This window comes from Vigna unguiculata, chromosome 6 (assembly GCF_037176805.1).
Source record: "Vigna unguiculata cultivar grain cowpea cultivar isolate G323 ecotype 2 chromosome 6, ASM3717680v1, whole genome shotgun sequence".
In the NCBI taxonomy this organism is placed as follows: Eukaryota; Viridiplantae; Streptophyta; class Magnoliopsida; order Fabales; family Fabaceae; genus Vigna; species Vigna unguiculata.
The window spans coordinates 46,528,927-46,540,612 of NC_140797.1; the positions used below are offsets into that span (position 1 = coordinate 46,528,927).

General features: G+C 35.0%; 2 protein-coding genes across 6 annotated transcripts; both read right to left on the reverse strand.

Annotated features, from left to right (window-relative positions):
- Nucleotides 1–341: 341 nt before the first annotated feature.
- LOC114187653 (uncharacterized) lies at nt 342–2,661 on the reverse strand. 4 transcript variants are annotated; one of them, XM_085674325.1, is made up of 2 exons: nt 2,142–2,661; nt 342–701 (listed from the first exon to the last, which is right to left on the reverse strand). In XM_085674325.1, the coding sequence occupies exon 1, from the start codon at nt 2,526–2,528 to the stop codon at nt 2,163–2,165; it is 366 nt and encodes a 121-aa protein (XP_085530451.1). In that variant the 5' UTR covers nt 2,529–2,661; the 3' UTR covers nt 342–701; nt 2,142–2,162. The 4 variants fall into 4 exon arrangements, with proteins under 4 accessions (XP_085530451.1, XP_085530450.1, XP_085530449.1 ...); XM_085674324.1 differs by having other exon boundaries at nt 342–902; nt 2,142–2,660; XM_085674323.1 differs by having other exon boundaries at nt 342–569; nt 2,142–2,649.
- Nucleotides 2,662–3,614: 953 nt separating this feature from the next.
- LOC114187651 (leucine-rich repeat receptor protein kinase HPCA1-like) lies at nt 3,615–10,717 on the reverse strand. 2 transcript variants are annotated; one of them, XM_028075958.2, is made up of 19 exons: nt 10,490–10,717; nt 9,944–10,040; nt 9,163–9,280; nt 8,984–9,055; nt 8,655–8,729; nt 8,490–8,561; nt 8,124–8,288; nt 7,954–8,028; nt 7,781–7,852; nt 7,630–7,701; nt 7,447–7,515; nt 7,179–7,253; nt 6,843–6,977; nt 6,251–6,741; nt 6,009–6,161; nt 5,778–5,914; nt 5,384–5,603; nt 4,603–4,838; nt 3,615–4,374 (listed from the first exon to the last, which is right to left on the reverse strand). In XM_028075958.2, exons 2-19 carry the CDS (start codon nt 10,026–10,028, stop codon nt 3,904–3,906), a joined length of 2,793 nt encoding a protein of 930 aa, XP_027931759.1. In that variant the 5' UTR covers nt 10,029–10,040; nt 10,490–10,717; the 3' UTR covers nt 3,615–3,903. The 2 variants fall into 2 exon arrangements, with proteins under 2 accessions (XP_027931759.1, XP_085530448.1); XM_085674322.1 differs by lacking the exon at nt 10,490–10,717 and having other exon boundaries at nt 9,944–10,395.
- Nucleotides 10,718–11,686: the final 969 nt, after the last annotated feature.

Genomic DNA, 11,686 nt, shown 5'->3' on the forward strand with positions numbered 1-11,686 from the left:
CTGAGTTGAGCTTGATTTTTTAGGTTACAAGGCTCGCAAGAAGGTCATTTCTTCCTGCGCCTCCATAATTTCAATTTGCAACCCCTTCAATTTTTGTATTTTAGAATACAAAACAAAAAAATACATACATAATCTGGAATTCAAATGTGTTCTAAATTGAACAACATATAATAAGTAAAAAAAAAAATCAATAAACCTATTTCTTTAGGCTTTTAGGTTGAAAGTAGTATTTTAATTTCTTATATGGATTGTTCACAACTCCTTCACGTCAAATCTCTCCTCGACAAAACATCAGAGTAACATAATCGGCCATAAATTTCAAGTCGGGATGAAGCATTGAATATGCACAATCTTTTTCCTCACATTAATTACATAGCTAAAGCATTTCAATATACATAATCTTTTGCCTTATATCCATATCAAAACAGGGACAAAAACTATTTCAAGAGAAGCAAAATAAGAGACTTGATTATAAACATCAAACTTCCTTATTAGACCATTGGAAGCAAGGTGCATGGCATTGTTAACTAAAAGCCGTTCATGTGTGGCTTGATTCCAGTGGTTGGTGCCTGCAGTTGGATGTTTTCATGAACAAATAAAGGATGTGATATTGGGCAAGATGTCAACAAATTTGTTTTATGAATGCAAAGAGCAGCTAATCTAACGAACATGAAAGCAAGGAGGCGAAACCCAAATTTTCCCTGCATTACCGACTCATCAGTCTGAATTTTTATTCACTGTATTTCAGGCTTCTAACTGAACAACTATTTTCAATTCGAACATTTGGTTAAAATGGGACACGCCTAGTACGGTGAAGAAGACTTTCACAGACCGGTAAGACAGGAAGAACAATGGTCTATCAATTTCTCCTGTTTATTATTCCATTCTATTCTATAACGTACCTGTTAAACAAGGGCAAATTTTTTAACACTACTAACATGTAATCCTATTTTACTGTATACGTAGAAATAAAAGAAAAGTGGCCGACTAAGAATAATAATACTACAAAGGGAGTACGTATAGAAGTACCAAAAACTTGCTCCAGGGATATGCGATATAACAGTTCATACAGATTTTATCAGAGGGATATTTAGACATAAAGGTCAAAATGCAGTTAAACTAAAAGTATGAAAATATTTATGATATATTAATGATTGAGCTCAATTCCAGCCAGAATATAAATGCAGCAAACAATATGCAGCCAAGTTCAATCAACCCACAGAATATCGAAGACCAAAAATAACAGTAAACAAATTGACAACAGCCTGCAAATTATCTGTGATACTGTACATCAAGAGTGACAAAATATGATGAAAAATTTGGACTTCAAAAAACTACGGTTTCATCAGAGGAGCAAAGCACCAAACTCAATCCATGTAACACACACAACACAAAGTAGAGAAAGTTTCAAAAGGAGATAGCAAAATAGCGTACAACAATGTCATTTCATTACTGCCCCAAAAGGGCGAAGAGAATTATACAAAATCATTTCTCACCAGTTCAATTTAAGTCCAACCAAGCATGGCCAAAGATGCAATCTTCCCAAGCCATCTTTAATTAAGCGACAATGTTATATGTTATGGTGATTGGTGGATAAATCCAGAAACCGCAAGATACTCTTCAAGGGACATGTTTGCAACAGTTTTACACTCATGGAAGCTAAGGTTCAACCGTTCATCAATCAATACAGTGTCATAAACAAAAAGCTTTCTTGCACAGCTGGATTTGTGTTTTTAACATCAATTACAACCTTTGTCTTCATAGACCACAACAAAAAACCACGACTACTGACACTTTAAATCAGAAACATTGGCAGATATAACTCCGAATTCACTTTCTAATAGGGGAAAATTAACACTTCAGTGCCATCAAAGCATTACACAAGTTCTCTAGCCCTAACATCACACTCTAGAGCTAATTCAACCAAGAACCCTCGTAATTGAACAATGGAAGCAGATTAATAAAAGACGAACTTTAATAATTTTCCCGACTCTCCCAATTCAGCTTCTATCTACAATTCCCAACACCCAAAATATCAATTAAAAATAAAATCAAAGGGTTCCTAGAAAAGCACACTAAGAAAGAATGAAAAACAAAAACGAGAGCTTGAAACGACAATTTTACGGAAGTTGAGAAATGACCTGAAAAGCAGGTAAGGGACATCATGGGGGAGTGTTGTTGTCTTTGTCGTTTTGAGAGGAAGAGGGAGTGTTGGTGTTGAAAGAGGGTATGGGATTTTCTCCCTTGATGATCCAGCCAAGGGCAAAGAAGGCAGTGCCAGCAAGAATGGCAGAGCCCCAAGCGTGAGAGTACCATTTACTGTACTGCCTGATGGCATACCTCCATTGATCCCTCAGAGTGGCAGCATCTGGAATCTCTTTCTCTGGTGGGTTGATATAGCTCTTCGGCCCCGGAAACTTTTTTGGGCCATCATCGCTGGGAGTGGGAATCCCACCTGAAGAACCTGAAGAAGAAGGAGGAGGAGGAGAAGGAGAAGGGTAATGCGTTTTGGGCTTATTCTCACTCATCTTGTGCTGTCACTCCAATGTTTTCCTTTCACTTTGCGTCTCAAATGCACCAACACTTTTTACATCATATATAATCTCAACTTCGATCGGTGTAACATAAAAAGTACTTATTTCTGGATTCCGCTATTCTGAACAATTTACTCTCCTAGTTAGTTTCAAATGTTAACCACAAAAATTGATATTAAGTGTATGTGTATAACAAAGTATTCATCATTATTTTTATTTTACGATTAGATTATACTTTCGGTCTCTCACTATTGGTGTGATTCGGATTCTAATGTTTGTCACCAGTAATCATATTTATTAATTCTATTTTAAGAGTGAATCCAAATTTCACGTGGATATAAATTACAGAGTTAAAATAAATAAAAGATTCATAAATTTATTTATTCTGTTCAGATTTTGTTTTTGAGTTAAAAATGGTGTCCAGTATTTTATGTTGAGTAAGTCTAGTCTCCATAGATTAAAAATAAAACCCATCACTTAACACTTTCATTCAAATTACCAGTACATTCGTAAAATTTTATTAAGTATTCATTGCACCAATTGATTTTGATTAAATTATTTAAGCCATTTTTACTTGAAACAAGCTAGAACATGTCACATTAAATTAGATAAGTTAATGGTTTGTGTTATAAAGTACTGTTTCTGTAAGCAATTTTTTTCTTGAACAAATTAATGACTTAAAGAAATGATCAGCTCTGATAGCATAACAAAGAAAAGTGATATAAAAACAAGAGGATAGAAATGATCAACAAAGGTTCTGATTTTGATGAAAGAAAAACAGAGGTATCATGATACGCGTAACTACCAGAAACTAACAAACTATCAGCTACTCAGAGTTACACAGAAAGTATAACAAATTATCAGCTACTAACAATTGTTCAGATTAGAGAAATTTTGAGAGAGAAGATTAAATCATCAGGAACTGAAATTAACTTGTTTTTAAACAAGGTGAGTTTTGATGAAAGGATGGGTGAAGATGACGCTAGTATTTGGCTTCTGTCAAAGTTGTCTTTAGTTGATTAGGGTCCATAGTTCAGTGATCACAATAATCAAACTGCTGAAAAAGGAAAGAAAAACAAATTTGTGCTGTCTTTTGAACGTTCAACGTTGAATATCATACTTCACTACTTACATTCATTCAAATATTACTGCAATTCACAAACTATTTTACATGACAAGAACAAAGATATAAATACAACCTTCCAAGAATCAATTTAAAAATTCAACTTGAACCTTCATTCTCTAGAAAGCAAGTTTTTTTGTAAAGCACCTGCGTATATAAGGATTCGAATCCAAAATTGGCACCAGCAGATCTCAGGCATTCGATCTGAAGAGAGGAAAAAATTACAAAAGAAAAATATAGCGAAGCCTATTGGGGTTCTACCCTTGTTGACGGAAACATTCCACTATAGCTAAAATCTTCTTCCCTGTAAGGATGTTGGGCTTTTCCTCCACCTGCTTCCTCGTAAGTTTCTGATGTTGTAGCTGATTCAGAATTCGGGTTCAATCCAACAAGCTCGATTATGCTCTCAATCTCTTTTACAACCTCTGCCATTGTAGGCCTCTCAGCTGCATATTCTTTGACACACCTCATTGCCAACATCACAAACTTTTCTAAACCTTTTGGCCTTGTTTTCATTATGGTTGGGTCTAGAATGGAATGAAGGTTGTATAAATCTTTTGACGTGTCCATTACCCTCATTACTTCTCTTACAATATACTTTCCTTGCTCTATTGGCCTTCTTGCTGTTGCTAGTTCCAGCATTAGCACTCCATAGCTATAAACATCACTCTTTTCTGTCAACTGCTGGGTCATGTAATATTCAGGATCCAAGTATCCCTGGCAGAATAACAACGAAATAAGCTTCCATCAGATATACCTCTGATAAAGTATAAAAGCAGAAACAACCCTCACTTCTTTTGGAATTGAATTAGGTTCAAAACCAAATTATAAAAGTGGAGAAGCATTCAAATTATTTAAAGTTTCGCAACTTATAAATTTATTATCTACTCTAAACGAAGATGTGTGCTGGTTCATAAAGTAGGAGTCATAGCATTCTATACAAACCATTGTCCCTTTGACTTGAGTAGTGACATGGCCCCTTTCACTATCAACAAGAAGTTTGGAGAGACCAAAATCAGCAACTTTTGCATTGAGGTGATGATCAAGTAAGATATTGCTAGATTTGATGTCCCTGTGTATGATTGGTGGGTTAGCAAGTTCATGAAGATAAGCCAGACCCCTGGCTGCACCTAATGCTACTTTAAGTCTCCTTATCCAATCCATCCAGATCCCAGACTTTCCTGTATTGGTAAAGTCAAGTGAAGAAAATTAGTTAAGTAATGAAACAGGAAACTTGATGGACTTTGGCTTAATTGAATTTTTTTAATTGGTTGTAATAACAGTATATTCGTGTAACAAAAGCCCAAATCCTTAGGTTGTAAATAGTTGCAGTCCCGCAGAAGGTAACGCAGCAAATTCTTATCAGAGTCTCCTGACACTGATTTCTAGTCTTGAAATTGGATTAAGTTCAGTGTTATTTATCTCTAAGTTTGAATTAAATTCAGGATCTAAACAGGTCCCATTTATTGTGAAGGATTTCTTTCTGATCTGGTAATTGATACTGGTTTGATGAGGCTTATAATTCACCACCGAATGCTAAATAATATTGACACTAAGACCAATTGTGGTGATTCACAATGAAATGGGAAAATGAGTAGCCTACTTGTTTATAGTCAAGAAATGAAATATAAATTAACAGATGAAAATTTGTAGTCACGTCATCCCCATCATACATTTGAGTCTCATACAGTACGGCATATATGAAGGGTGAAGGAATTGAAAGTACCTGAGAGACTGTCCATTAAAGTGCCATTGGGAATGTACTCATACACCAGCATTTGTTCACCCTTCTCAAAACAGAAACCCACAAGACTAACGAGATTCTTGTGATGGACCCTTGATAGAAGTTCAATCTCGGTTTTAAACTCAACAGCACCCTGCATAGATTCTTTTGCAGCCCGTTTGATAGCAACCAACTCCCCAGAGGGAAGAGTTCCTTGGTAGACCTTGAGAAAGAGGACTAATTAGATAACTATTTGGGAAAATTACTTGGTTATTTCTGACACTAGAGTGAAAATATGAGAATTTCTTTCAGGAACATCAAAGGAGTAGGACAATAGGATGTTTTTTAAATAAGAAAAAAAAAAAAGGAAAGTCATAAGATGCCATTAGCAAAAAACCTGTCCATAGCCTCCAGATCCAATAGTATTGGTTTCTGAGAAGTTGTTGGTGTATTTCCTTAGGTCATCAAAAGCAAACCATCGTCCTCCTTTCAACTGAGGAGCAGTGCCACTATTCTTATTCTGTTCCCAGTTAGCTGCATTTAAAATTACATTGAATCAGTAAAAGACTACTTGAGAAGTCCTTGCAAGGAACAAAATTCGGCCAAGGCTGCAGCAGTCACTTCTTACCAAAAGGGTTCAACCCTGCAGATCTTTCTGCTCTTCTTTTCTGGCGAATGGCATACATCCCTGCAAGGGATGCTAGTACAATAAAGGCCACAACAGCTACTACAGCACCAACTATAATCCCGGTATGTGATGATTTTGATCCTTTTGGTTCTCCTAATTGACGTAAAGAATGAGAGTTAGAGGGAGAAAGGGCACTGCAAAATAGGACTGACAAAGCGTTCAGTATTTGTAGTTCATCTCACCTCCTGTGTAATCATAATTAGCACCCTTGAAGATGTATGGGGAGAAGAACTCTGGGGGCTTATAAATTTGGTTGCTAAGCAGAAAAGCAATGGATAAAACTCCAGTTGAATTGAAACGATCGCTTTGCGAAGGGAAGACTTGGAGAGTCAATTCAAAGTTATCAGAAGTAGAATTTCTCATGGGGTTACTAAGAGCAACTGAATCCACTGGAAGGCTTTGGTTTCGGAAAGTATCCATCAGAGACTGCTCAAGCTCCCTATAGTAACTTGCGTCACTGAAGTTTGAGAAACTAAGAGCTCTCGATATAAGAAGTCCAGTATAGGGAAATGCACATATACAATTTGGGCTGGCAATCTGATCATCAGAACTGCAAGATGGAGGAGAACAATTATTGGATGGTGTTGAATAAAATGAGGGATTTGGTGCTGCTTCTTGGCAGTAACTATTCTGAGAAGATCCACTTTCACGACAAACTGGGTTGTTAGCTAGTCTGCAAAACCATAAAACAACTGCCTCAGTTTTGAATCCATGCAAATGGCTGAACATTTTTTTTATAGAGAAAAAAGGGATATCATAAATAATGAGGCTTGCCTTATTTCAAAACTTGGTAGATTGTTTTGCGGGTCAATCTCTGTTATTTCATTAGTCTCCAAATTTATGAGTTGCAGACTTTTGCTGTAGCTACTGAGATTTAGCGTGCCACCGAGCCGGTTCTGCCCAAGTATCCTGTTACCATATTTCAATAATCATATTCATCATTTGCTCAAGCCTCACTTTTTAGGAACATGTCATTCGTTTTATTCATAGCTAAAATGAAATCCTGTTTCTATTTTTCTTTTTTTCACCACAACAATGAGTATCTTATTCAAGAAGTAATGTCATTGGAAAGATTCAGAAACAAATAATGGGAAGGAAGGAACAACATACACTGTTGTCAGTGCTGGCAGACCTGAAACCCATGAAGGTATATTAGAGGAATTGAAAGCATTGTCGCTCATGTCCCTGCAGATAGTTTTCCATAAAAGACGAAAAGTAAAAAATCTTGTATCATGCATGAATCATATGCTCAAGTGTAGAATGCTGTTGTATAATTTGAGTGGAGAGAAAAAAAAAAATTGGCAACATGATTAAATTTTACTGAGTTAAACTTTTGTTGAAATAAGTTGAATGAAAAGTGTCACTGTTTTATACTTACACGTAGGTGAGACTATTCATTCCAGTAAAATCGGGCAAACTGCCATTCAGCTTATTGTGAGATAAATAGCTGCAAAAATAAAGTCCATGCCTCGCCTTAGCAAAGTTGATTCTATAGGAAAACTGAGACATTTTTTCATATAAACATGAAGTTAAATAGTGCATGTTTCTTTAATTTTCTTACATCTCACTTAGTTTTCCGAGTCTGCTTAAGGTTGTCGGCACTCCCCCTGTTAATCCATTCTTGTCTAAGCGCCTGCGGTCCAAAGAAAATATTAAATATAAGGAAAATATTTGTGACCGTAACCATTGGACACTGTTTAAAATATACTTACAGAACTTCCAATGTCCCCACAGAACTAATGGAACTAGGAACACTTCCCTCTAGTTGATTGTGGTCAAAAAGCCTGGCAAAAGAGTACAAGGGTCAAAAATTCATTTGAATGATTGTCTCAAGCCATTATATAATTGTAAAATTCGAAACTGTACAAGATGTAATGAAGCTTACACGTGTTCCAGAATCATACTGGAGTTGAAAAGTTTTTCTGGTATTGTACCAGTGAGCTTATTGCTCCCCATATGGCTGCAATCAGTGAACATAATGTTAGGGAACTGGGAAATATCCAACCACGTTATGTGTTGATATGAAGTGAAATTTAACAGTGAGAATTGACATACAAGTGTTGTGCCTTAAGGAGCAGGTCAAGGCCTGGTCGTCCTTGGTCATCAGAGACAGGGATAGTCCCTTCAAGCTCGTTTTCAGCAAGATCAAGCCAATTGATATTTGTTAGATTGCCAAGAGAGCGAGGTATATTTCCACTGAACTTGTTAGAGTTCAATGCTCTGCATGAAAAGCAACACATAATTTACCATGAATTAGTCAATTAAAAAGTAACATTAAAGTTCCAGATTAAGTTAGACACTTTTAGGAACTGAACATTATTATATCAAGGGTGCACCCCTAGCATAACATGTTCCATATTTTTATATGAAACATCATTTTTGGATACATTCGAAAAAGATGAACTCTGATGGAATCCTTACAGAAAGGTCAGCTGCGTTAGAGATCCTATTGAATCTGGAATCGGACCAGAGAAACCACAACCAACCAATGATCTGAAAAACAGTTAAAAAGCATCCTAAATTTTGTAAGGGAAAATTTCGGTTTGTATGAAAATCATTTGATAGAAAATAAAGTGCCTAGCTTACAGGGATTTTAGGTTTTTCATATTTCCAATTTCTGCTGGAATTGTTCCCGTCAAACCTGTGTTGTAAGAAAGATCCCTACATGAACAGAAACAACATCTTATTAAGTGAGCTTCCACAGAAACAACATATACCGTTTTCACTTTAAATACAACTTTGAATCTAATTCAGTTCTAAAAACCAGTTTGTAAAATAGGAATTGTAATTGGTTTATATACTTCAGTTTGACTATAGTGAAGTATACAACAATAAGTTCAGTTTAGAAGAATGTTATCCAACAAATCACCACCAGCTCAGAAACACAGATATAATGTTATATAAGAATTACGCACAGAGTGTCTAGTTCAGATAAAGATTCAATTGCAGAAGATAGTTGGCCACCAATATTCAAGCCTGGAACTCTCCTGAAAATAATAGCAATCCATTCAGATATATTTTATATTTAAACAATAGAATGTATGAAACAAGTTTTCATATCAATTTGGAGAAGCTAAAGAAACCAAGAACTAACAATTGGGTGATTCTTGTATTGCTGCAACGAATTCCATCCCAGCCACTGCAAGGATCTTGACCCACCCAACTTTGTGGCTTGTTACTCCAGGATTGTGTAAGGGAGTTTAGTGCAGAATCTACAGCCATACCATTTACATTGAAAATTGTCAAAAGAAATTGAATTTTCAAACTAAGCTTCATAAATTCCTAGTGTTCATTAATCTACCTCCTCTCTCAGTGATTGCACATTGTCTCTAGACCACAATTTACCATGAAAAGCGAAAACTATGAAAGCAACCTCTGTAGTCAAATCATTCTCCTACTTCAGAAATCAAATGAACTAATCACACCGAAATGTTTTCAATTTTAATACATAAAGCGAACAGCTTTTTTCTTACATCACATTCAGATTGACAGAAGACAAAATACAACCCAATATCAGTATTTTCTTGAAGTATATTACTCCTTCAGTAAATTCTTTAAACACCGTTTTACAAATATTTTTTTTCCTCCCTCTCCATCCACCATCCATCTTATTTCACGTTTGGTTGAAAAAAATATTTTATAGCCTTGTTTTACAAATTAAATTTCTCTATTTTCTGTGTCCACTGTAATTTGTGATGTGCTCTTTGCATAGAACTGAGGCAAAGTTTCAAACTGTTGAGAGTTTAGCCACTTGTTGGAATATGGAAGAACGCCCCCCAAAAAAGTTGGAAAATATTCCTCACTTTTTTCATGAGACGTGAAAGAACATAGTGCAAAGATAGTGCAAAACTTGAAAAAAGTAGAATTGAACTTACAATCTCGACTGTCTGTCTGTGATGCAACAAGCAGAACTTGGAAAAGAAGCAGCTGAAGAAGAATCACTTTATGTCGTTGATCCATTACTCAATGTTTCTGTTTTGTTGGATCAGAAATGAAATGATGAAACTTTTGGGTGATGAGCAAATAACCAAAGAGGATCAATCTATAGAAATCATGGTTTAATGAGAAAGCAAAGGCTTGATAGGATGACAAAACTGAATCAACAAACGATGGTAGACCAAACGCGGCCTCGAGATGGCTAAGGTTAACTAATACATTTTACTTAGTCAATGACTCTTTTTTTTTGCATTCATTTTTCAACGGTTAGAATGGGATTAAGTCCCAAAACATAGAAATAAAATATTGACACACGGTGGCCACCAACCATCATCATCAACATCATCATCAACTTACATTACATTCTTAAATATATTTATACAAGAATGGAACAAAACATAAAGGAAATTTGGATAGAGTCTATCGCCAAATATTCTAAGGAAGAAAGCTTCAAGAAAAGATGAAGTGATGGAATAAACAACTACCTAGAGAATGGCTTGTTTTACTGCTTCAATCAGCACCCTTTCAACATGAAAAATAACTAAAAACTCGAGGTAGTTTATACTAGTTCAAATTATTGATGATGCAAAGAGGGAATGAACAAGGAACAGATTCATGCATGTGATTTCTGGGGTTGGAAGATAAGTAATATCATGTTGTTAGTACAGTAGATTGCCTTCAGAATAGGGTCTTGCTTCTTCCACAAACACCTCTTCAGCTTTTTGATTCATTACAAAACCAAAATAAAATGGTATTTTAGTATAAGACAAATCGCTACCAAAGTTGCCGTCCATGAAAATATAATGGTGGCAAAATAATGTATTAAATTGATAACGGTGACAATAATAATAAAGTTTTTTTTATTATTATTATAATTAAGTTTGTCTTAAAAACGTTTCACAAACGAAAAAATATGAAATTTCTTTATTAATGTAAGAAAAACCATATATTAATTAAAAATCATTATTGATACAGCTTTTAGAGTTATTGTTATACAAGGTATAACTGACAATGTAAAAAATTTGTTTAGAAACTAACTATAGTCTTATTATGATTCTATCATAATTGGAGTGGGAACCTAAGGAGGCAAGAAGAGAGAGATGTAATCTTGAACTCCAACAAATTCTAACAGTGAAACATAAGTTTTCTGTTTTTTATGACAACAAAAATTAATGCTTTTAAAGTATGATAGCTGTCACATAGTCTCATAGGTTAGCAGAGAAATAAAAGAGTGCTATTTCTTATGTACACTTGAGATTGAATAATCAAACAAATGGAAAACAATGTTACAAAATAAAACAAAAAATAACATAGATTGGGACAAAATTGTTTGACATCGATTTAGTCACACATTTATGCAAAATTTGAAAATAAAAGTTTTATTCCATGTAATAGTTTAATCCAAATTAAAGGAGTTTCACCGTAGGAGCTTTTGAGGGGATATTTTTAGGTGCAAAATCGAATAGTAAAATATGTAGAGATATCCAACTTGGAAAAGTTACCAAAAATCTTATAAAAACCATTTTTGTCAAATTGTCATGCCTACTTCCAAGTTGATTTTTAGATATTATTTTTCTCCCACTCACAATGAAGCGTGACAAATTAAACACAAATAAAATCTAAAGAATATTGCATGTTTATGTAATGGAATTAAATTAAATTTAGAACCCTAAAACTTCCCA

Bases quoted from the DNA above. Each gene is read 5' to 3' on its own strand.
- LOC114187653 (XM_085674325.1), bottom strand. From the start codon at position 2,528: ATGAGTGAGAATAAGCCCAAAACGCATTACCCTTCTCCTTCTCCTCCT.
- LOC114187651 (XM_028075958.2), bottom strand. From the start codon at position 10,028: ATGGATCAACGACATAAAGTGATTCTTCTTCAGCTGCTTCTTTTCCAA. The intron at 7,702-7,780 runs GTAAGTATATTT...TTTGGACCGCAG, and splicing joins GTGGGGACATTGGAAGTTCT to GCGCTTAGACAAGAATGGAT. The intron at 6,978-7,178 runs GTATGTTGTTCC...ATATGGTAACAG, and splicing joins CTGCCAGCACTGACAACAGT to GATACTTGGGCAGAACCGGC.